This window comes from Tympanuchus pallidicinctus, unplaced genomic scaffold (genome assembly GCF_026119805.1).
Source record: "Tympanuchus pallidicinctus isolate F22 unplaced genomic scaffold, pur_lepc_1.0 scaffold3, whole genome shotgun sequence".
Classification (NCBI taxonomy): Eukaryota; Metazoa; Chordata; class Aves; order Galliformes; family Phasianidae; genus Tympanuchus; species Tympanuchus pallidicinctus.
The window spans coordinates 24,548,830-24,574,664 of NW_026294747.1; the positions used below are offsets into that span (position 1 = coordinate 24,548,830).

A 25,835-nucleotide genomic window follows, 5' to 3' on the forward strand; every position below is an offset into this window, starting at 1 on the left:
ATTCAGTGTCAAGAGAGCTTGTGAAAATCTACTCCAACAGACATGTCTTGACATCAGTGCAAGAATGCAACAGCTAACTGGATTTTGCATTCAGCAGTTTTGTTTTGACTCTAAATTCCACGAGCATTTAAATAAACAGCATAACTTTCATACATAATCTATATACACAATATATGTTTCATCTTCATCTTCATGGTGTTGTTGAAATATCATCCCATTCTGCTCAGCCCAGCCTACCTTTCCTTCTGAGACCTTATTTCTTTCAGAAGGTCCTGATGTTCCCTCAGCAGTTGCTCTGCAGAAGCCACATCCACACCCATTTCTTCACTTCTCAGCTTCTCCCTGATGCCTTCTGCCCACAGCAGGAGCCTGCGGCTGTCTTGCAGGAAGGACTGTTGATTTTGGGCCTGCTGCAGAAGGTCACGCTTCCTTTGGGTCTCTAACTTGAGGTTTACCAGAAGCCTTTCCATGTACTCTACCTGCTCTGTGATGGCCTTGCTCTCTGCAGGGTTGGTGTCCTTAATACTATAGCAAGAAGTAGAACAGAAAAAATGGGAAGAACAGCTTCAGAAATTTGAAGCTTGAACCAATGCCCTTTAAAAGTAATAAATTTGGATATTTACACTTTTGTTAAAAAGAAGGTCAGATAAGGCACCAAATACTCCAAACTAGCAAAAAACATCTGCGTGAAAACATTGTACCACAGAAAATGCACTTTAAAGACTCTTTAAAGACTGATAACATTCTTGTGGTTCAGTTATATATATACATCATGAAAGTATAGAAGACTCAAAGAACTGAAAAGCTTTACATTTTGAAATTCAAACTGTAGTGCACAATTGCCAGCTATTCTTCCTTCATCTTTGTTTCCCCTGATGATCCCCTTTCACTTCCTAAATTATACCTATTTCAAAATGTGCAAGTAAATCCCATTAGTGCAGGTAACTTGATAAAGTCACAGTCTTGCTGTATTTACACATTCTTTCCACAGCAGCAAAGCCTGAAACAGCCACTTCACCAAGCATACTCAAGAGAGAGGACCTCAATCCAATGGGCAAGTTGGTTCCTCAAGCAGCTTAAAAGATACTTCAAGGGAAATTTCAAAGGCTGCTCATTCTCTTTACAGTGTCATCTTAGACAATTAGTATAGAATACGAAAACAAAGAGCAGGCTCCTTACGATTTTGCAACACTCCTCAAGTATTCAATTTTCCTCTCCATCACTAGGACTTCTCTCTCAACTGCAGACAGTTTGCGCTTGTCTGACTCCAGCCCAGCAGGTAAGTTCCCTGGTTCCAGATCCCTGAGCTGGCCCATCTTGTCTTGCAGTAGCACTTCTATACTCTGGCAGTCCTCAAGAAATGTCCTCACATCAGCCACTCCGATCAGTTCTGAGCCCTTCTCCTCCTTCAGAGATTCCATGTGTTCCCACCTTGGAGGGAGAGAGAACACAATTACTTACATGTAGCTTCAGTCACTACTCCAGAATTTGCCTTCACCTAAAAAATAGATTCATTTTATAGCCTTTGTTATACAGATTTTTTGCAAGTGTGAGATTTGTTTCTGGGATTTCAGTGGACTGAGGAGAAAGCCAGTACTTCAACCTCAAAGTTCATCTCAGTGATATCTCAAACAAGTGAATCTAGCTCAGGTGATCAAAAACCCTAAACACAATGTAAATGAACAACACTGGTCAAAGTGAGACCCAGCAGTGCCTCACAGTTCCAGCTGGGTAGTTTACGGGAACACGAATACAACAGGTACGAAGCTACTTGGTGAAGTCAAATAGGATTTTGTGTTCCTTTCAGTGATAGTGAACAGCATCCTCACCCTAAGCACTATCTCACTGCGAGGTCATTCCAAAGTCCTGGAAGCAAGATATCAGGCACAGGGCAGCTAGTGCAGCCGAGGGCTACCCCATTCCTGCAAATGACAGTAGGGACTGTTGAGACTCACGTCTAATGCTAGTTATCATCCTGGGTCTTTCCTGTTCAATTCCCTATGGGACTAGCCTTTCCTGCCAAGGCCTCTCACCTTAGCTCCCAGTTCCCCATTCCATACAGGACAGCAAGGTCTTGCTGCACTATGGCAGTCAACTCAGGTTGTCTGAACTTGTCCCCTTCCAACATCCCTATGAAAACCCCAGGTTTTGGGAGTTGCCAGGTCTGACCTCAGCCCTTAGGAGCTTCTTTTATGAGAGACTGTGCTAGGGGTTGGCCTAAAGTGCAGTCCCGCTGCATCACAGTCCTGCCTCAGCCCAGCCACAGTCCCTGCTAAATGTGTCCTGGACCCCTGCTGACCCCACGGAGCAGCCCCTGCCACTTTGTACCATTCTGTGTCTGGTGGTGACTGCTGCAACCGAAAGAGCAAACTTCAAGTACATTTAAAATCCTCCCCTCATCCAAATTCTGGGATTTAGTAATTTATCAGGCTTAAATTCAGTGTAGTTCAGATCAGGCATGCAAAAGTCGATTCTCCAATGGCCATCACAAAAAGTATTCTCTATTTTACCAGTAGCGCCTTTACCTGGCATTGATTTCTTCCAGCCAAATCTGGATCTCAGTGTATTTGCCAGGACTGTTCTTTCCAAATTTAGTAGCTAAGCTTTCAATTTCTCCCAGTTGGCCTTTCCCTGCAGCCAGTTCTGTTAAAAAACTCTAAAATAGAAAAGATACAAGAATGCTGAACTTGAGATTTTTCCAGTTCTATGGATCCTGTTCTTGATATTTTCCATATACATTCATTTTCCACTTTGTCAGGTGACTTTTGTACCTTGCTGTTCATCTTCCTGCCCGCTGACACAATGCAGACCTGCACCCGCATTTCCCCTATACTCAAGATCTCTCCTGGTGTACAAACTACACGTACGCATATGCCCAACTCCATAGGGATGCAAGTGCCTTTTTTCTTAAAGTGCCATAACATAAACCACAAAAAAGAATCCTTTCATACCCCAATATTTGTACCATAATATCATATCCACAGAAGTTAAACGGACATCAGCTTCAGTAAGGTTGGCACAGTTTATACCAAAGAAGTATCTGATTTACGCAGAGCACCATACATTGCAATGAATGAAAAATGCTCAAAAACTTAGTTACTCAACTTTTTCCATTCTCCCAAGGTCAGTCTGATTTAAAACGCATCATTTATAAGTACGGAAAGAGGATACCTGATATTTTTGTTGCATGACTTCCACGTTGTCCGCTTGAGGCTGAAGAGTCCGAAAAATGTTCTCCTTTTCTCTCATCCATGACTGAAATGCTTCACAGGAGCTACAGAAGCGGTAATATCCAATCATCTCCTCCAAAGCCTTTTTTCTGTCCTGTAAAACAGATGAAGAATTTTGTTGCTGTAATAACTACCTTGCTTTTAGAGGGAAAAACATCCTTTCATTTAAATTAACTAAAATACACGGATGGTAGCTTGGTAGTTTTGCCAAGTACTGCTGATAGAGAACACATTATATTACCTTGAGCTCAAAATATTTCTCCCCAGAGCAACATTGATTTAAAAGCATAAGAGAAGCACAAAACATGAATGGAGGTATTGTACCTCAGCCATGCTCTGTAGGTTTTCATAAAGTGAGTCTATTTCATCTTGGGTCTTCCAAATGTTCTCTGGAACAAAATGAACATCTAAACCAGAGCTTCCAGGAAGTGCAGATTCAGAGGTAGTCCAGGTTCGACTGAACGGTAGCTTAGTTGTCTTTTGATTTAAGTCACTTGGGGCTTCTGTCTTCACCATCTGTTGTGCAAAATTTAACAGAATCAGAGGATTAATATTTCTAATTTGGACAAAAATTTTACATATACAGAAAATTTGGACTTACCAGTTCAAATCACTACATTCTGACCCTCTAACAAAATGCTTCCAGGATTTTTTTATGTTATTTCCTTTTTAATTTGTATTGAAATAGTCAACAAACTAACCAAAAAATGCTTCATTTACATTGAATGAAGTGGTTTTATTTAGCTCAGTTTAAAATACTTTGATTCACTAAAAGTTCTCATTTTGTGCCAACATCAGTGTCCAGTTTTCTTAACTTCTAAAACTGCTAACAAACCACAGAATGTGCAACCTACTGCAGATTTTTGCCAGTTTAAATGAATACTGTTATGAGAATCAAGAGTGACAAAAATTTGTGAAGAACAGCAGAAGAAAATAATACACATAAGCATATTTTAGCATTTCACAGAACCCTGAGATAGGCTAAAAGTGGCCATTGCTATCTAAAAATTTGATTCCATCCTAATTCAGTATTCCTCCTGAATAGTTGTAATTGGAAAAAAAAAAAAAAAAAAAAAAAAAAGCTCTTTTTTAGACAACTTGGAATCTTGTGTTTGGGTAAAATAAAAATATATCATTCAAAAACAATTCATTTTCATATTATTTCCATAGTATAATGCTACAAAGCTATGACAGGAGATATAATTTTAAAACATAGCCTACTCTATTCTGAAGTGCATGGATTCAAACTTAACAAGATTTAGTTCACTTTGTTTACAAATTAAAATTCTATTGAAACTGGTGCCCTACTAGGAAGAAGTTTAGATAACATTAGAACATTGTTTTCCCACTGGAAAATATTCCCTGTGAAATTTCTAGCCAGCTACAATAGTTACAAAACAAAGGAACAAAGACTGACACAATCCCTAACCTACTTACTGCAGCTGGAGCTTGCTCTGCTGCAATGACAGCCTGGTCTTTCAGGCGCCTCATCTCTGTGGAGTAGGCTGCAATCTCCTTTTCCAGGCGCAAATGACGATGCAACAATGCTTCAGCACTTGATTCATCTTTTCCATAGTCCTTGCTGGCCAGAAGGGGTTGCCTTTCTTGCAACCATGAGTTTGCTTCATCGATGTCAGCAAAGTACTGAAGGGAACAGAGTAGAAGAAAATGCTGGGTCTCGTCCTGAAAGTATCACACACAACTCTTTTTTTTTTTTTTTTTTTTTTTAATTAAATAACAATAAACAGGGCAGAAATGTCATCAGGTCTGTAGACCTATAAGGTTACTTCCAGGTGTTGTGACAGCTATAAATAAAGTGGCTACACAGCTATGAATCATTGATGTATTTCATAATCATATCAAGAACAGATAATTCATATTATAACATTGAATAAATAGATTCAAATATTGCCTTGCTACTACCCTTCAAAGAACAAAGAACACCTAAAAAAAGGTTTATGCTGATTAACAACATTGGATATAAAGAATAACTAGCAGAGAACAATAAATCAATACCTTCAGCAAAATCTTTTTTCCCCTGTAAATTGCCTTGCTATAGTAGTAGAACAATCAAACAAACAAACAAAAAAAAAAACCCACAACATTTTGAGATAAAAAATAAAGGCACAACAGAACAAATTAAAAAAACAACAACATAGTAATAAGAGAAAAGAAAGAAGTAAATCACCATAATGATGGTAAGCTTATAGATGGAGAAAGAATTTAGATTTTGTCAAGAACAAAGCTGTTAAGTTTTGTTCAAGGAGCTCATGGGGGAAACAGACTGAGGATAGATGCAAAAAAGGGACAGCAGCAATAATACTTGAAATACGGCAATGTGATTTTTGAATGCTGATTTTATAAGAACTCTCTATCTGCAGATGTGTTAATGTTTGTTCATGTAAAAGATCTGCAGAGATCAGAATAGAACAGTCAGATATTTCCCAGATTTTGAAAAAGTTCACAGTAGATCCAAGTCTTCTGGTGTATTTGTTTTGTTGTTGGGATTCTCTGTATTTGAGATTAATGGTGTTTTGTTGTTGTTGTAAGAAAAATGTCACACAGCTGCCCAGATCCCACCTTCAAAATTTACTGTGCATAAGCAAGGTTAGGTGAACTATTTCCATAAGAGTTTTTAACAGAGAGCAACCCCCAGCCACAGTTCTCTGCTAGGCACAAACCACTCAAATCTCCTGTCTGGCAGGCTTGCAGAAGGGATAAGACTGAATCATGGAGATTTCTTTTTGAAGACTGGCACCTGAAAGCTTCATTTTGCTGTTGCCCTGTATGCAGGGACAGGAGACAGAAGTGAACCACATCTGTGTCCCCCATTCAATCCATGCGTCACAGCAAGACCTGCTTACCTGTTTGATGAGAGCTGCTGCCTGCAGACGGTTTTTGCGATTTGCCACCTCATCCTGGAGCTGCTGCCACAACATTTGGAGTTTATCTCTCTGTTTCTGGATGTCCTCCTCATGTGTAGGGTTCTTCTGGCTCAGATCCCAGCCCCTCTTCATAACATCTGCGCAAATGGCCCTGTGTGAGTTGCATTCTGCTTCAAGAGCCTAGCAGAGGGATGGGAGAAACATGAACACAACTCACTCACTGCCAGCTAAGAGCATAAAGGGGGATTCAGATTCTCAGCTACTACAATACACGCATCTTTGAAAGAGCCCTGTGTCTTACCTGTGCCCATGTTTTTTCCCTAAGCCCTGGGATGATTGGCCTTTGCTCCCCACGTATAAGTAATTGTCTTTTTTTTTTTTTTTTTTTTTTTTTTTAACTTCTGTGCAAAGGCAAATTTGCTATGCCATCTTCTCTGAGGGAGATATTTATCTGTGGTCCACCAATTCAGCACTCTTATGCTTTCCTAGCATATACAAAACTAGCAAATACAAAACCAAATACACCTGCATAGTAAGTCTGCCCAAGAGGCTTCTGCTTCAGTTTTGTCACTCACGTCCACAGATCTCTATACTTGTTTATAATGATTCTATGTCAGAAAAAGGCAGCAGCCAGACTTGTGGCATTAGCTTATAGCAAGCTCTCAGGAGTGGTAATTTCTATACAACTCACGCAGTGCTATCCATGCAGCTTTCATCATGATTCTGGTTATCATTGATTTTTTTTCCACCAGCTCTTCTCTTTCCCCACCATCAGGAGAGGTGTTGGGAAAAGCAAAACTTAACAATTTATTTTTCCTTCCCATTCACCAACATGAGATAGTAACTAGTCCAGTATCTTCATGTAGCCCAGGAGAGGCCCCGGTATAAGATAAAGTGCTTCTCTACGCTTTCTGTCTCCTCCTGGGAAAAATACCCACCCTGCACATTGTCTTAAAAAAAATTCCACATACTGGTGATGATACTTGAGCTAATGGCTGGTTTGATTTCTTATAACTGCTGCATGGTCTGAAGAACATAGATGTTCTAAAATTGTGCTACAATGCAAAGAATAGACACTACCAGCAAAGTAATATACCTTGTGCTTCTGAATGGAAGCTGTAATCTGGCTGACATCTTTCCCTAACGTTGTTGTTCTTGCTATTTTCCATTTCTCAGAGATCCATGATTCTTCTTCTTTGCAGTCACGGAAGAATTCAAAGAGCTTCAAAGCCTCCTCTAGCTGGGATTTTCTGAAACGAAGAAAACAACATAACCAAGTCACAATTAGGATCCCAAGGAGATAATGCTACAGAATAGCATAAACTTCAGAACTTTGAAAACCCAAAATTGGAATATCTAATTCTTCTTTGTCATCATTTGATTTATTTATGCAAGAGAGCAAGGGAAACAAAACTAAATATTCTTTGTCTTCTAGGAGACAAGGAGATAACAATATGCTATTCATACTACACATAAAGCAAACCATAAGAAAAACTAAGAATGAAGTTATTTTTTAGCTATGGAGGTGAGTAATCTCTTTGAGACAGCTGTAATAAAATCACTCAAATTGCTTGTTTAATGCCTCTATAAATGGAGAAAAGGAAATTTTCAAATGTGAGGAAGTAGAGTCCTCTGATTATGGGATTAACTGACCACCTTAATCAGAACCAAGGAACCATAATCAGTCCTACCGTGTTCTGCTCTGAGCCATAAGGTTCTGATATAGCTGACGAAGCATTGGAACTTTTGCATAAAGCACTTCTGCTTTAACCGTGCTGTCCTTGCTGATTTCTGCTGTCCTTTGAGTTATGTGTGTCAGTCTATCATCATAGGAAGAGATCTGCAAGTCAATCAAGTTGTGCTTTTGAAGCAAATCTACTACTTCTAGGAGCTGCTTCCCACAGTCCTGGGAATTCACTAGTGCCTGCAAACAAAGTAAGAAAAAAAGGCATTTACAGAGTGCATCCGAGGGATTGGTACAAAGAAATTGGTTGAAAGCTTCCTGTTGACTCCGATAACTTCTAAATGTAAAAGAATTCTGTCAGCTATGTAAAGCTAAAAATACTTTTATTTCAGTTTCACAAGGTAACAGCAACAATCCAGAGATTCTATCATCTGCAGAGCAAGAAATGTTCTCTTCAAATAACTGTTTTCACAACTAAGTTATGTTTGTTAGGTAAGCATTTAAGGTTTCAGGATTTGTGTGCACAAAACAGCCCTTTTCTATATACATCCATCTGCAGGCGGATGGATTCAGTCTGTGTTTGGAGAATTCTACAGCGTTGAATGGTATGTTTTGACCATGAGGTTATTTGTTTGATAAACTTACTTGACTTTGCCAGGTAAATAATTAATAATTTTCATTACTTGATAAGTACTTCGTACCAGTATGGTCATACTGAGCGTGAAGTACTTACTATTTTTTGTTATTCAGATAATGAAGTCAAATATAGTAGTAAGTACTTAGTTCTTACTATTGGTCCCAACGAAGGTACTGCATGCTTTACTGTCTGTCCTCTTTCTAATTGTATCAATTATTCTAACAGAGTGTTGTCTTTTCTATTGATCTTTCTTCTCATATTCTCAGGCTATCATGGTTCCAACAATGTCACTACCATTAGAAGTTTTTGCTGACTAATACTTGAACAAATAGATTCATAACTATCAGATACCTCTTATCTTTAATTTGAAATTCACACCTTCATATAACCTGTTTATCCTTTCAACTTAGATACAACGCAGCCTGCAGTTGTAGGATTTTTCTCTCTTTAAGTAAGACAAGGCAACACCAAAGGATGAATGTTGTCTGCCGCTACAAAATTAATATGAAAGCAGTTATTTCCTATGATAAAGAGAAGACTGAGTTCTGACACTCTGGTAATACTTGAAAACTCTTCTTAAAAGTGAGCATTGTGCGTTTTGCAGTGGAACTTTTGTCTTTCATAGGTTTTAGTAGATGAAACCCAGGTGCTTGCCTGAGCTACTTTCCAACTCTATAAATATATAAACAAAATAAAAAGAGTTACTTCCAGAAAGTGATTCAGTGTAGTTGCCTGGAAAGGGAAGATTGTTGATTTTTTGTTTGTTTGTTTGTTTATTTTGTTTTGTTTTTTTTCAACTTTTGCCTTCAGATTTCTAAATTTAGGTGAGAGAGGTACGATCTTTATTTTACAACATAATTTGAACCTGTAGCGGTAATACCATATTTCACCTTCTGATTAGAGAGAGTTCTTGCAACAAGGACTGTATTTTTTTTTTTTTTTTTTTTTTCTCTGTATAGATACCAGCAATGTTGAACTGAAACCCAAAGTTAGGCATCTAAGCAAAACCAGCGTTTTTTCTCTATAACTGATAGACTTATTTTTTGTTGGTACCAGAGAGTGAGTGCACAACTCCTTGAATATGAGGGTTTGTTTAGGGACACACATTGTTAACAGTGTGAGCTGTGTGCTGTTGGAGGGAGCTCAGTACCTGTAGCTCTTTCAGCTCCTCCATTATGGCATCAATGTCCCTCAGGAGGGCTAGAATCTCCTGCATTGTACTCAGGGAGTGTTGTCGTTTCTGCAGCTGATCCAGAAGATCTTGCCATTCCTTCGAAATGCTGTTTTCCCTACAAAGGAGGAGAGAGATGATCAGGTTGGATCAAAATCAGGCCTTATGAGTAAAAATTCCCAGTTCTCACAGTTTTAGAGGAGATAAATGAACACACATAAGACAAGTTACTTGTGGAGGAGTGCAGGTCACAACTGAAAAACAGGTGAAGTATTTTTAGGACAAGTCCTAAGTCAGGATGTACAGATAATCAGAGAAGACATAATTTCTCAAAACTTGAGAACTGGAATCAACTTGGGAAGACTTTGTGAGTTAAAAAATCTGTATCTCCCAAACTGCACACTGTGTTGATTTTGAGGAAAAAGCAGTATACATTTTCTAAGTATGTTTGATGGAATATAGGATTTTGGTAGAACAAATATTTTCATATACAGATTAAAAAACCTCAGAACTATTTTTCACTTGAAATCAGTCCAAGTTTTGATCATTGAAGCAAAATCAAACCAAACAAACATAAGACAAAACATTTAACTGCTGAAACAGTTCATGGGTAGAGGAAATTCCTGCCAGTTCTACTAATGAGGAGAAGAGCTTTGATCCATAGCCACTTTTTTTTTTTTTTTTTTTGTCTATGTAAAAAAAAATTAAAATAATTTCAACCTCCACCACCACACGGTCTCAAGACCACCACTCACTTCTTCACAATTTGATCTTTGCTGTGGTAGTTATTCTGGCTGATGACTGTTGCCATTTCGGCCAAATCTGCGAAACGTTCTCTCCTGGGGAGTACATCTGCCACAATGGCTTCCAGCTTCTTACTGGCAGCTTCCATCCTGTCTATGCTCTCTGGCCAGAAGTCTTGCTTTCCAATCACTTTCCTCATGTCTTCCAAATAAGCTTCACGCAGAGCTGCCTTCTTCAGGAACCTTCTGGCTAGCTGTTCCAGCTTCTCTAGCCTCAGCATCTCCTTCTGCAGTGCTTTTCCCCGGTTGTGTTCTGCCTTTTCCAGGATAATCCAGTTCTTTTCCACATCCTGCAGTGTCCTCCCCTCTGGAGGCACATATAGTCGTAGGTTGTTGGCTCTCTGCTTGGTCCTGATGTTGAAGAGATGAGCTTCAATCATTCCCTTATCTTGATATTTAGGGGGTTTCTCCACAGTGCGGAAGGTCTTGAAATTGGCCATGAGCAGCCACATTTCCTGAAGAGAGTTGGGGAAGATACGGTCATCCAGCTCAATCACTTTCTGCTTAATCCATTTCAGGAGGTCAGAGACCATCTGCTCATACAGAAGCTTCAAGTCATCTATCTCCTTCAGGAGGAACACAATCTGAAATGGGAATATGAAGTTACAAGCCACATAAGAAGCAGAATGAACCAAGATGGGTGAACAGAGTGCGACATCATTGCAAACAAAACTTCGGATCCAAACAGAACAGTATATGTCAGGAAGACAGTATTTAACAAGCAAATTGCCACAGTCATCTAATTTTTATACCAATCATAGAATGGTTTGGGTTGGAAGGGACCTTAAAGACAATCTAACTTGTTCTAGTTCCACTATGTATATCACATAGGATTAGATTTAACCTATGGGGCCAGATGACCTTTCATGAAAACAAACAAACAAACAAACAAACAAACAAAAAAAATAACCCAACCAAATAAATATTATTTAATGTTTAATTTCTTTTTTTTTTTTTTAACTTAGGAAAAGGTTAAATTTTGAAATAAATAACATGCATATGACAACTATTGACAGATCCTATGAGAGCTGAAAAGAAGAAAGCAGAAGTCCCAAATAGAGGTTTCAGAAATTTCACAATGGAACCAAAGTGAGATTTTTTTCATTCTCTTTCAAAAAAAGAGAAGTCTTATCCTATCTGTTAATATGCAATAAACTCCTCTTAATCTCAACACCTTGGGTGTGGGAAGCCATCTGACAAGATTTTAGTTCTCTTACACGCCAACAGCAGACTGTTGACAAACTGACCCTTCTCAATCTCTTCTGTAGGAGCCATTCCACTTTTTAAAAATCATCAGAGAAATGAAACACATTATAGCTGAACAGGTTGGTAAGGATGTTAACTCTGATTCAACAGTAATTTTTCTAGTCTATAACACTTATCTGTTTCATCTGCAATCCAGCCTGCATTTATCTCAACTGTCCATATATCTCAAAAATCCATTTAGAATGAAATTCATAATGAAATAATTTTTAAAAAAGTTAGAATTAAGTCATCCTTTCTTTCAGTTTTACACATTTTTTCAATTTTTGTGTCTTTATAGTTTTTTCCTTACTTCTACTCAGTAGCCTTCCTGTAGACATCAGGGTTAATGCTGAACTATGTTGTCTGCCTCTATCATTTTCCTGAAGCAGGCAGACAGATTAGTAAGGGAGATACTGCTGAGCAAAGGCCCATGCCTTGTAAGTGGTTACCTACTTTTACCTAGCAGAAAGTGCACTTGGCAATGAATAAATGTCACAGTGCTTGAAGAGTAGCAAAACACCACCAACCTTGAGTGAAGGAAAACCAGCCCATGTTGCCAGGGCTCCTTTCTGTATTTTCTGCCATCGTACCCAGTTCTTGCTGAAAGATCCCAGTAAGTGCATGGCTACCTCACGTGGGTGGGGAAAGCAGATTTACCTCTCCAGGATGAATCCCTCTGCCATCCTGGTCACCTATTAGTCTCAACTCAAAGGCTTCCTTGACACACTCAGACTTCCCTCCCCAATCCTATTAGTAAGTTCAGAACTGCCTATTTGAGGGGACTAAGGACATGAGGAGATTAACATCTGTTTTGTTATCCTTCTTTATGCTTGTGTGTGTAAGAAACAGGAAGACAGGTGAGCAATATTAGAGATGGGTGAGAATACCAAAGGAGACTAAGGGAGAAAAAGGAAGAAGTAAGTGAAAAGAGAGAGAAAATAATGCATGAATATACGTATAGAAAGTGGAAAAAAAAATGGTGGAGCACAACAAAAACTGTAAAAAAAAAACAACAAAAAAAAACAGAGTAAGAAATGCTCTTTCCGTGTTTGCCCATAATACAAAGATATAGCCTGATGATCCTGCCCAAAAAGCAAAGTCGCTGCTGGAGTCCAGACAAATCTTACTGTCTGTAAGATTTTTTACATTAATCCGTACTTATGCCCAATCTTTTTTTTAACTGAATTCAAAGTCTGGCTGTTATCCAACAGTTCTTCAGAGAACCTCACTGTCACTGAGAAACATTTCAGAATCATCTTGTTCTTGTCTAAGAACCACTTAACTGAACAAAGTTTGCTTCACAGAAAGGTTTTGCCTTGTCACCATCAGGGATGTTCTAGTTTTATGTCTCCTACTGAGCAATATATTCCCTCTAGAGTCAGAGGGGGGAATATAGAGTCATCCTGATGTAGACTGTTTGAAAAAATATAGTGTGGGTATTCTGACAGTAGAAAATAAATTTTCTCCAAGAGAAGTAGTACTCAGTGGAAGGATCACAATATTTTGATTAAGATCTACTCAAAATTCCTTCCATTTTCCATTAGCATGATGCAAGTAGTTCACATGTAAGTCAATCATATATAAGACTAAATGTATAGTGAGTGTTAAAAAAAAATATCTTATTAAAGCAATTTCATTTTATAATTTTACGCTTTAGTTCACGTTTTTTTTTTCTTGGAGATCTCCTCCTTCTGTTGCACTTGCTCATTTTTCATCTGTTTAATCACAATTTGTACCTGACTAAGGAGTTAAAAAGAACGGATGAGGATTTCCAAAGAAAATAGAAATTCAAAGTAGTCTCTTTCCTATTAAATTAGAAAATTGTTGACTAGCTGTTTTTGCCTAGCTGTTATTTTCCCAAGATTAATCAGATCTGCATGGCTTCAAGCTGCATTAGAAGCACATCAGCTCTCAAACTGAAACTGGGAGGTAAAAAAGGGATCTGTATCCGGAGACAAATGTAGTCCCTCTAGAAATCAAAGCCTAGAGACACTTTTCAACATTCAAGTGACAATAAAAAGTTTTTGATTCCATTTCATGGCATTTGATTCAGTTCAAATGATCCTGAAGCTGACCTTGCACTAAATACATTTCCAACAAAAATTTAACTTTATGTATTTAACTTTAAAATTCTGAAGATAGCAATGCACTTACCTTGGCAAGTCGCTTTTGATTTGTCTGGCCTTGTTTCATTCTGGAGAAATAGTGGTAGTAGAGTGACACATAAGTCATGATGGATCTCTCATCTGGGGAGGGTACTGCCACATCCTCAGCATCAAGCAGCTTGCTGATCCCTAGCTCTTTCTCAGCAACATTAAAGGCGGTGTTCAAGTTTTTGATGGGCTGGTCCTGCCGCAGTGAGCTATAATTGATAAGATCAGGCCTGGGCAAGGAGAAGAACAGAGAGAAAAAGGGGAACAGACATTTATGTTTATCTTAAGTTCCTTCAGATGATAAATCATAGATTGTTTATTAGACAAGGAATAACTGAAATTATTCTGTCTGACCTGCTTTATTCAGAAACATCAGAACTATATAGCTGGAAGATTCTCCTTTATGAAACTGAAATACCACTCCCAGCAAATCTCTGACCTTCAGTTATTTCTCATTCTCACCTTTGAAAACCAGTGCCTTGCTAGAGTGGTAATTCTGAACAGGGAGGTGACTCCCAGCTGGGTAAATTTCACAGTATAGAGTATCCTGACTAGAAGATGGAGCAGAATTGTTAGTGGGAGAATTGTACATGACTATCTCAGGTAGTTTCTCTCCCCTTGGGCTGTTTTCTTCACACATTTTAAAATGCCCAGAGAAGGAAGGATAATGCTGAGAAGTTTACTCTGTTAAAAATGAATCAGAAGGTGTAAACACTCACAAAGCTTACACAATAAAAGCAATCACTACACCAGTAACTGTTGAAAGTGAACAATGAGTGAGAGGCTTAGACCAAACATTGGGCAGTGTTGCTCAGATGTGTGATAATTCCTTAGAAATCTCGCTTCCAACAAAATGAACAGTGAAGCAGGAGCTTTTGGTCTTTCCTTCCTTTCTCGGAGGCAGCATATCAATTTACGAAAGGAGAGTTTTCAGCAAATAAGGGTAAGGAGAGAATGTTTTGATTTCTTGGCAAAGATCTGTTATTCAGACTGTTGTGCTTTTAGACAGCTTGTGTCAGAACTAGAAAAAGCAACAAGCAAATCGTCCTGAGCTCAGCTCTTACCTGTGGGCATGTATAAGTGCATTGAAAGCCAGTCCATCACTCCAGCTTTTAGAGAAATCCTTCACATTTACGTTGGGATAGCTGGCAGTTTTATGCTGACACCAAAGCAGTAGGGCTTCATTGGCAAACAGCTGATCAGCTCTGCCTCCAAATTCTTCCTGTGAAGACAGCAAAGAAAAGAAAAATCAGTGTGTGCAGTATGTGGAATTAGCATCTGTGTTTTATATTCCCAATAAAAATAACTTTGTACTGCTTCTGTCCAACTTGTAAATAATCTCAAACAGTAATGAGTTCCAGGCTGAACCTGTCATGAAGACAGAATGACTTAACATAAAACTTGGAGTTTTCTATTAAAGTGAAAGTTAATTGAATGAATTTCTAAATCATAATATGAAATTAAGATAATAAGTTTTTATGTTTTTCTTTTCTGCAAGGCTTGTAAAAGTAAATGCAAGAAAAACGTAAAGCTTGGTTCATGTGCTTTCCTAGCTTTGATCTAGAATTCAGAAAAAGATAAAGTGTTCAGATCTATCATTAGAAATTACTAATTTGGATTTCACAATATCTTTGTGGGAGCTTATCTCTCATGTATTTGAAATATGGTAAAAAGTAAATGGTAAAAAGTAAAAAGTTTGTGAAAGGGAGTGATGAACACAAATATCTCTAAGTCACTATTTTCTGTCTCTGATAAATAGTGAAATGGATTCAATTCCTTTACAACTTGCCGGCAAGTAATTGGGTAATATTATAAGATCTGCAGAATCAAAATGGACAGGAAATGTCATCAAAACACTCTTTTCTGAACTGAAGAGATACAAAGCCTCTGAATTCCTTGAGGAGTTCAGAAAAAAAGACCTTATTTTACCTTATCAAGTTTGATAGATGAAATTTGAAATCGAAGTATAATGATCCAGATAAGTCCCAGGATCAAGGTTCTGTCACCGTCTACGATATTCTCAGGACCAATCACTTTCACTTGTACCTGCTAATAAACAAATATCTGTTCAGTATGAAATTGCTCATGTCAAGCTCTCTGAACGAGACATCTGTGTAACGGACTGGTATTGAAGAGGGCATTCTGTCTTTCTTAAGGAAACAGATTTTACACAATTACTTCATTTGTCCTTGTATCTGAGAACTCCCATGTTCATCCCCGAGCTCCCATATGCACCAAAAATGAAATTCAGGAAATATCTGACAAAGGGATGGCAGTCCCAAAGATTTAAAGTTTAATTACTGATTTTGAAAATTGTGGTTAAGTAAAGAAACGCAGCTCAGTGACACTGTCCTCCAAAGGAGTAGAAGCTGGGCACACTCAGTGATCATTTGATGTGTTCTCTAGAAAACTAGTCTACATATAGCTCTTAGGCTCACCAAACAGCCCAAACATCCTACTAAATAAGTCACAGCTTCTTTCTCCATTATTTCTAGAACAGCAAGATAGGCTGCAATACGCAAATGAAGTGCTCTTCAAGAAGTCTGAACATGCTCTATAGTCTCTATACGCCTGTGAACCCCTGTCTGCAGACCAGGCTTGTTCAGTCAAATAACAGTCTAACTGGAAAACTCTGGATATACACATGCTGCTGGGCCTTACCGGGGTGTGTTTTTAGCAGATGTGTTAGGTGGAATACACTAAGCCCACGCTGTGCTGCATTTGTTTTGGAATTACTGGAAAAGTCTGCATTACACACTTCCCCATGTTTACTGCTATGAAACCAGTCTGCTCCTTCAGAGTTCATAACACAGAGCTTTGTTTGATGATTTTCCAGAGAAGTACATGATAAATTGTTTGTTTAAAAAAGAAAAAAAAATGGCACACCATCTTGTAGCTTAAGAAGTGAAGATATACAACTTGAATACATAAAAGTACTGCAATGGCTTGCTTAAAACTGTTTGAATCAGAGCTCTAAAATCCCCATTTTTATACCAGGTGGCTTCATCCGTGTCTATTGCTGTTTACTTTGCCCCATTATTTGGGAAAGCATTACATGTAAAAAGCAAATAATCAAAAATTTTAAGCTGTCAGGAAAGAAAACTGCTGCCAAATTTTTTTTGAATTAATTCAGAAATTGTAAACAGGTTTTCAAGAACCACCCAAGCTTCAGAGAACATTTATCTAATTTAAGTCATGAAGGGACTGTTTTAAGAAGTTGCTCATTCCTTTTTGCCACAGGAACCCAAAATGTTCATTGCACAGGAACAAAAGATGTTTGTCTTGTCCTGCTCTTGCAGTCTATGAATTTTCTTCACCTATCAGGTAATATGATTGTGACATCTAGGATAAATATGCTGCTATTTCTAAAATCCCAATAAATGAAAAAAAAAAAAAAAAAGGGAAGAGTGAGGTAATTACATGGGTAAAACAAAAAGTTCACTGGTGAACAACTTTCTCCCTTTTCCCTATGCCTTTGAGTTTCCTATGTTTTTTTTCCCCGTAGCACTGTTCTGTCTTTTACAGTCACATCTTCTTATCTGCCAGTCCATTTTCTTTTTACAGCTTTCCTCTTTCTAATACCAAAATTGGTCAACAATTTTTTTCACCTGGCTAATATGTCCATTAGAAAATGTAAATCTAAAGAAATAAATATTTTCAAGTATGACAGTGAATGTTTTGAGTGCATTTCTCTCTCTCTCTCTCTCTTTTTTTTTTTTTAATGGGAAGTTTAAAATCAGTATTTTAAATTAGCATTCCACAATATAATTCATTTTCATTTAGATGTGACATTTTTGGAGGAATATTGTATACTTATAGGCTGCACTTCTCATATAATAACAAAAATCTGTGGGGTTTTTTTGTTTTGTTTTTCTTTTATAAAACCTGACCTGTATTCATAGAACATTCTGCTATGTATTAGAGCTGGAAATTATTATGAACATTAGACTAATCAGTTAGTAACATATGTACAGTCTATTTTTATCTATAATATCATTATTACTATCAGCTTACCTTGGATTTCAGAAACGTAATGGCTTTGCTGTTGTTTTCTAGAAAGTGCACTCTCATCTTTCCCCTGTTTGGTCTGGGCAAAGATTCTCCAGAGAGCAGCTCCAGGAGTTGCATGAGATAGATACCATCCTTCAGGTCTGTGTAAATATTTTCTATTTCAGCCCTTACCTGCAAAGACCAGTCACACAATATTAACATTGCCTGAACACTTGGCCCACAGGTCAATTGACTTCTACTACTAAACAAACAACACCTTGCTGCTGTTCTGCAGAGTCTGCTGTGTGCATAAATGTGATGTATAAGCAGTGAAGGTCAAATCACAAAAAATAGGTTCATAGAAGGACTGATATTACTTCAGAGAGTGGGCAGGACTAAAAAAGTCCAACAGAACATAAGTTAGGAAATACAGGGAAAAAAAAAAAATCAGATCTTGAAAAATAACAAAATCACAAAAACAAATACTTTGGAAGTGCTGACATTTTTTATTTCAATTGAGAAGTCTTTTTTCAGTTTTTTACTCTGAGCAATGCATTCAATTTAAAATTTAAACTGACAATCCCAAAGTTAAGTGAGGCAAAATAAAGGAAATGAGAAGACATAGAACAATTTCCATGACTCATTTTACATTCCAAAATCTTAATTCTATTACTTCCTTCTTAGAGATTCACTGCTGCCTCAAGTCCATAATTACAGATGGTCTCACACTTAAGTGCAATTTCTATGTAAAACATTAGGATCTACAAAAATGTATCTCACTGCTGCTAGTAGTAATGTCACCCAGTGCTTAGGTGACACACCATGACATAGCGTGTACTCTGATCTAACAAGAGCTTGCCTTAGGTGTTTCCTTTTGGCCTTGAGCCACTAGACATCAAGTGACAATGAAACCATTTCACACACCCAACAATAACCTGCTGTGATTCTGAAATCATGGTAAATAATCTTTTCACCTTAAAAAACAAACAAAAAAAAAGAAATAAAATATTCCTGATGTTTAATTGGTTAGTTATGTGATTTTTTTTTTGTTTGCTTTTCAGTTTGGAGCATAGTTAAATGTAGGTGAAATAAAGGATAAATGCTTTTTTTTTTTTTTTTTTTTTTTTTTTTTTTTTTTTTTTACTCTTGACAGGTTGTTTTTTTTTTTTTTAATTTTGTAAATCACTGAGAATTTAAAGGCAAGTTACATACAGAGACTTCAGTTCTGTTCTTTGTGTATAACAAGGACTAGCAGCTTTCTCTGGCTAATTATTTCCATGAAAAATTCTGTTTTATTGCCATCTTTACTACTTTTTGTATGTAAGTAATCCTAAAATTCCGCCTACAATATATTACAACAATAAAGTTAAAGCTATTATGGTCTGTGGCAGTTTTATTCATGAAGAATAGTTCCATTTTAACTTAACTGTAAAGAGACTGTCTCCCTGCATATGCTTTATACCCCACTCAGCAACAGAAATAGCTTTGTTACATGTGTCTCCATGCAAACAAATCGAAGATTGCTTAACAAATTCACTGCAATTTCCCTTAAGCATAAAGCATTCCCTTAATGCTAAACTTGAAGTAGTCGATAGTGCAATTGAGAATACTGCAGTGTCCTGTAGTAGGATAGTATCCAGTTAAAAGTCCATGTTGGTGAGCTTGACAACGTTGCTGAGAAGACCTTGATAAGCTCTTGGTCTCTGAACCATTTCTTACCGTATATGGTTTGGAAAGCTCTCACAGGATTTTCTTCTCATGCTTTTATGATCCACACTCAAGTACTATGCAGGAAGTAGAGGCTAACACTTTAATCTTTGAACTCCAATGTGTTTTTAAAATGACAAAGTATGTATTGATTTGTAGCTACATAGAAATATTTTACTACATTATAAAAGCTTAACTTTCTTGCAGGTAGGAAAATGAGATTGTGTTTTGCAGCTCCTCACTCAGAGTAAGAAAAATTAATTTAAAAGTTGGTTGTACTCTGAGGCTGGCTTTACACAAAATCCTGAGGTAAACATTAAAATGAAAAACATTCGTCTAATACTGAAACACTGTATAGCATTCGTGAGCTACAATAGTAACAAGAGGTCTGGTCTGGCTTGGTTTTTCCAAGGTCCATTTTCATTAATATCAACTATGGGCAGTAGAAAAGTGAATTGTTCTTGGAAAATGTACTTCTATAATGTGTCACAGATAAACTCATTTTGGGCACAAATCATGTACCTGCAGTAAATCTGGTGACTTTTGGAATATGGTGGATTACCTTGCACAAACAAGTCAATTGTACACTACCTGTGATGCTTTCTGGAAATCTGAGTCTAACTGAAGCCTCACTGAAATTTCTAGACCTAAGGCAACTTTTTCAGAGCCACTGAGCAGCAACTTGTAACATGGACAGTGGAAATAATTATGAGGCAGAAGATACAGGATGAAGTATTCTGGTTAGTCAAAGTCTTTCTTGTTTGCGTATGTAAGCAATTGTGACACTCTGAAAAGATGTGCAAAAATTGACACGTACAAGAATATAGCAAGTGAAACAATAAAAAACAAAGACAAAACCAGGAAAAAAGTCATGGGTGGAGCTGGTACTTACATTATTCCTGAGGAAGATATTATTCATCCAGTTGGTGAAGGTCTTCTTTTGCATAAACATACGCTGCTCCTGCAGCCTTTTGATGTGATCTTTTTCAAATTCGCTATTCATGGTGATCTAGGAAATAAGAAATTCCAGTGAGAAGGTCAGTACTGAAGAGATGTACTTGGCCAGCTACAAACAATGTTGTACCCAATATATATTGGAAATCCTATAAGTACAAAATTCAATACCACACCCAGTATAATACTAATTTCCTTTAGCTTGTACTTTGCACTTTATATTCACTCAAGTTTATTTTTACTTAAAATGTTTTCCCTTTTAAACTGCATCTCTACTGTCTAGGACAAAAATGAGACATTAATGCACCTTTACTTTCTTTCAGTTTCTCTCCAGGCACTTGATCCCATAAGAACCCTGATCATCAATAACTTCATCAATAACTTCATGGAATGTGCTAAAATCACATCATTGAGAACTGATTTTAGACTATGTCAGAAAGAGAGAGATCTGCAAACCACCCAAAGCACTGCTTGAAGTTGTGTTATGCTATCCAAGGACTGCTTGGGATGTTGTTGGCTTTCAGATCATGGTATTTAATTAGAAATTGAATGACCTTTTTAGAAAAGAAATAACTTGGTTCTTTCCTCCTACAAGTTCAGTTTTTGTATATCTTTGTGGGATAGTGACACAGTTCCATTATCACTCGAACAGTGCCCTAGGCCAGGAGTCAGTGACTGTTACTGCTTTTCCTGAGGCTAGTATTTGTCTACCTCATGCATACATTGAAAAATCAGGCTTGTAATTCATCACAGCACCCAAGTGGAATATTCAGGAACATCAGAAAGTAGGAGAGTTTCCCCTTAAGAATCTCTGATGAAATAAACCATATTTCAATTCTTTTGGTGTTATTTTGCTTACAGTATGAATATCTAATGAGTTGCCTTGCTGTTTTGAAGGCAAGAGTATAATCTGAAAAAAATCTGTCTAAAAATCCATTGCTACAGGCATATATGTGACCAAATGTCATCTTCTTGAACTAATGCAGTAATTGTTAGTATTACCTGGATATCAGCCTATCTGCAAAACCAAGAAATCTGCTGTAATTGTGAAAGAGAGATGTATCTGCTGCTGTCACCCCACTGCAAAGAGAAAAAGGAATGAAGAATTAGAAACTGTGAAAACCTGCAGAGGGTGATTCTTCCCAGATCATTTACATATGATTTGCAGAAGCCCAGTTCTAAGCTACTCTGGGTTCAGTGCCCTTTTAACTCATAAAATCTAAAACACTGGAAAAACATAATCTACCCTACCATGGGTAGTCTGTAAAATGGATACAGGAGCAGCATCACAACAAATGAGATATTTCATAAAATGCCTGATATTTTTCTGTTCTCCCATAAACGTGAAAAACTTTGCCATTTTATAAGACAGAAAAGTGTGGGAATTGCTGAAGCAGTGACTTGTTATTGTATTTTTTTTTTTTTTTTCTTTTCCCAGGTGTTTCTTAACACTCAGTGATTTACAGGGACAGCACTGGAGATTAACAATTCAGCAGCAACATAAGGAAAGATCATGGTCACAGAGGAAAGCCTTATAAAAGGCAGAATTTTGCAAATTTTGAAATGGAACTATTAAAAAGACACCTGCAATACTTTCTGATTCTCTGAGCTTGTTCAGCATAGTCTACTTTTTCCATCTGAAGAGCAGATACTCAAAGAATTGCTTTTGCCTTCCAGAGAGGTGATGTTAAGCCACTTCTGTATAATAAACCTATATAACAATCCATTTTTGAATTTGCCAAATATTCTCAGAATGTCTGCAACCTCCTTTTCATAAAAAAATTTTTATCCAAGCATAGCAGTCACCATACATACCATGACTGCTGTTGAACTACTGCCTTAAAAAACAGCTCACCCATTTTATGAAATTCTGTTACAAATGCTCCCAGTATTGGCATTTACGTGAAAACAGAGCTATGACAGAATATCTGTACTCACTGAAAGTAGAAGCAGTGCTAAAAGCCAAGTTTGGCTGTAATTATACATTACAGTAAAAATAGATCAAATAACACAAAAAGTCTGGACTTACTGAGGTCAGGAGCAGCTCCTTTCTCGTGTTCAGCAGTTGGTCATTCTGGAGAATGACTTTCAGTTCTAGATTCAATTGTACTCCTAAGTTCAGCTCATGGTTTTCATGCAAAGCAACCTTTGAATTCAGGAACAGAGACCAAGTATTTATGATATGCCTATGAACCTTTCAACTGATCTAAAGGAAATAACCTATGAAAACCAATGAGCTGTCACAGGCCTTAAATTATTTGTGAGATATGTAATGAGCCAAAACTGCTATGACAGAGTGAAAACAGCCATCCACCATGTTGACCCTTTGGTAAAGAGCAGTGAGTCCTTCGCAGATTCATTGAGGGATCTGACTCATCACAGACTACTTTTCTACAGAGATTTTTTCCTTGGAAATCAAACCTATCAATAGAGTCTAAAAATGAAAGCACAGAAGAGGGTACAAAGAGCAGTGTAATTCCCAAGTAGTTTAACTGAGATAAAACAAGTGAGAATGCGAAATTAAGAAGATTTAGAAATTTACCAGTCACTACTTCGAGGAAGCTCATGTGCACAGTTGCTGGAAGGGAAACTGGAATCAAGCTGTCAGTGAAAAGGCATACCTATAAAGTTTGCTATAGATGGACTTTACCACTAAAGACAACAGGGAAAATGATTCCAGTAACTTATACAGCAGAGTCCTTGTTGTCACTGACAAGATTGCACAACCACAGAATACGTTGACCTGACATCACTGCTGGGAACTGGAGGGTTGTTGTTGGTAATCAACACTGGAAAATGGACAGGCATATGAAATCAGAAGCTGTAAGTGAAAATGTTCCTCCCAGAGACAAGGTAAGAGGATATCAGGCTTTTGCCTTCTGGCAAGTATAGTTTTGTCAGCATCCAAAACGAGGCGAGGAAATATGGAAGAGGAAATGAACAATCTATTGCCCATTTAGTACAGATAAAACTCAAAAAACAAAATCTTTATCTTCATACTTAACCTAGAAAAATATCATATATAGTTTCACTTAAGTCAGATAAAAATTAAAGTTGAATGCATACACATTGCAGGTATTACTCAAAAGATTCCCTCCAAATTCTTGGACTTGTCTTTAGCAGCCATTTAATAAAATGTCATTCTTAATAATCATTAAATGGGAACAGAGGCACAGGATAAAGAGGATAGAAATTCAGCAGCTGTTTTTATCTCTTCTGTAAGCTCATTGCCATATTATAATTCTGCTCCTCTCTTTTCTATCTTGCTTTTAGTTATACCTGTGCTCTACTAAAAATAGGATCATAGGCTACTGACTTCAGCCTGGTACAGTTTGGCTGCATTGTCTATGCTGAGAAAGTGTCTGGTCTTCTCTCTTATCATGGAGAGTAGAGAATCCATAGATGAATGCCTGGATACAGGTATTTCTCTGTGTTGCAAGTTAATTATTATCTAATGAATAAATGTGTGAAACAGTGGCTTTGCTTTTTATGACATGAGAAGACAATTGGAGATTTGGAACTTCACTAACTCTTGAATACCTATCTCCATTTACTGTATACATACATACATGTCAAAGTGGTGGACATTTATACAGTGATAACTTTTCCTCAGTTATTTACACTTATCAAGGTAAGAGAAAAGTAACAACAATATTTTGCGCAGTTTCCTGGAGGGACAGCTGAGGAGGGAGAGGCCAAGGGCAGCTCAGAACAGGCTGTATTTGAGGTGGTGGAAGCATTACATTTTCTTAATAATACAAATGGTGTTGTTCCTTCAAAAAGAAAAAATAAAGAGGAGTGGAGCCTTAAGAATGACCTTAGAAAGAAGCAACTGCCTCTACCTTGCCCTGCTTACAATCTGGAGAAGTTTTGTATGTATGCAGAAGCATTTTCTTGTTTCTCAAAAGGAAATACCCTGATGTGGGATTCCTTTATGCAAAGCAGCAGCCACATAAAATGTGTTTGTTTTTTTTTTCAGCACCCTTTCTTATCTGCCATGATCTTGTTCTGCTTAAGCCAGAAGAAGAGACTGTAGAGATAGAACAGAACTCATACCCAAACATCCTGACTTGCTGCTCCATGGTTCCTCCATCCACCACCCCCCCCCCCCCCCCCGGTGCTCTCCCACTCTTGGCACCACTGTGCAAAACAAAGAGGGATGTGAAGCTTCCTTTTGACCCATATGATTTTTCATTTGCTTTTTAAAGTTTTTATAGTTTTCCTCTCACCATACAAACATTATGTGAATTCCCAGACTCTCTCCAAAACAGGATAAATGTTTAAATCCACATCACAAAGAGCATAAAAAAAAAAAAAAAAAAAAAAAGCCATCACAGAGTACTGAGGTGAAGTTTACTTCTTCCCTTCTTACCTCTGCCCCATGGGCTGTTTGCCATAAGGACTGACAGATAGACAGCAGATACCCTGCACTGCAGAAGCCTTTCTGGCCCTGTTCTCCAAGCAGCAATGCTGGCTTCCCACCACCACTACCCTCACACACCTTGGTCAAGGATTTTGCCAGGACCACGGCCAGTGGGAAACACCTCAGCAAAGATAAGTGCAGATGCCAGAGCTTGAGCTATTGGCTGAAATGAAAGGTTTGGCAGAGCTTGTCACCCTCCATACTATCAGGTATGTTTTGTGTATGCGTCACTGAGGGAATGTGCAAAAAAAACCTAAAAACACACTTGAGAGCCCCTAAGGAGAAGGTTCCCCAAATCTCAAAGAAAATAAACACATGCAAGACAGCTCAGCCCTTTGCCCCCTACCACGTCTCAAGCAATGTTGCCTCTGCATGTAAAAATCTCTACACATCAAAAGTCTGGGCCTTGACTGTGAAGAGGAAAGTAGGCCAGTCTGGCAGATCAAAGCATGCCAATAAGTACATGGGATAGGTTCACATTTGGTGGACATTTCTTATCCCTGCTACCATTACTGATTTATCTTTCTACACTAGTTTCATGTAATCCAGGCATGCCCAACACAAAGCCCACATGTGGCCTGGCACAGCCTGTCCTGTGTCTGCCCCCTGCCCGGTGCCATCATGGCGGCAACTCTCTGCCCTACTGAGTGGCCCAGCCCAGCCCTGGGGCCTGCATCCAGCATTCAGCAACAACCACACATCAGTGTCCTATTATACCTGAAATAATATATACCTATTTTACCTGAAACCAGGTCACAGGGAGGGTGCAGTGCAGTGCTAACTCAAGTTATGGCCAATGACATTGGCTAAAAACAGTCCTGGGAACAGTGAAAAATATGCAGCTGTGCTTTCCATTTTGATAAAGGAATTTGAAAATAGGTTTCAAAAGTTGAAAATTCATCAATTTTTTGGTGTATTTGTGAATCCTTTTTCAGTCAGCATAAGTGTGGTAC

At 37.9% G+C, this 25,835-nt stretch overlaps 1 protein-coding gene across 1 annotated transcript in view; it reads right to left on the reverse strand.

The window, feature by feature from the left end:
* Window positions 1-22,576, reverse strand: part of SPTBN5 (spectrin beta, non-erythrocytic 5) — a 90,758-nt gene extending 68,182 nt beyond the window's left edge. Inside the window, exons 1-18 of the mRNA XM_052696232.1 lie at window positions 22,489-22,576; window positions 21,462-21,539; window positions 20,398-20,514; window positions 17,823-17,990; window positions 15,738-15,857; window positions 14,873-15,030; window positions 13,810-14,038; window positions 10,363-10,994; window positions 9,587-9,725; window positions 7,807-8,039; window positions 7,212-7,365; window positions 6,095-6,295; window positions 4,668-4,874; window positions 3,555-3,746; window positions 3,172-3,324; window positions 2,526-2,656; window positions 1,180-1,431; window positions 238-525 (exon numbers count right to left, since the gene is read on the reverse strand). Of these exons, the coding sequence (XP_052552192.1) occupies window positions 238-525; window positions 1,180-1,431; window positions 2,526-2,656; window positions 3,172-3,324; window positions 3,555-3,746; window positions 4,668-4,874; window positions 6,095-6,295; window positions 7,212-7,365; window positions 7,807-8,039; window positions 9,587-9,725; window positions 10,363-10,994; window positions 13,810-14,038; window positions 14,873-15,030; window positions 15,738-15,857; window positions 17,823-17,990; window positions 20,398-20,508 (3,368 nt within the window). The 5' untranslated portion in view covers window positions 20,509-20,514; window positions 21,462-21,539; window positions 22,489-22,576. The remainder of the gene's footprint in view (window positions 1-237; window positions 526-1,179; window positions 1,432-2,525; window positions 2,657-3,171; window positions 3,325-3,554; window positions 3,747-4,667; window positions 4,875-6,094; window positions 6,296-7,211; window positions 7,366-7,806; window positions 8,040-9,586; window positions 9,726-10,362; window positions 10,995-13,809; window positions 14,039-14,872; window positions 15,031-15,737; window positions 15,858-17,822; window positions 17,991-20,397; window positions 20,515-21,461; window positions 21,540-22,488) is intronic.
* Window positions 22,577-25,835: the final 3,259 nt, after the last annotated feature.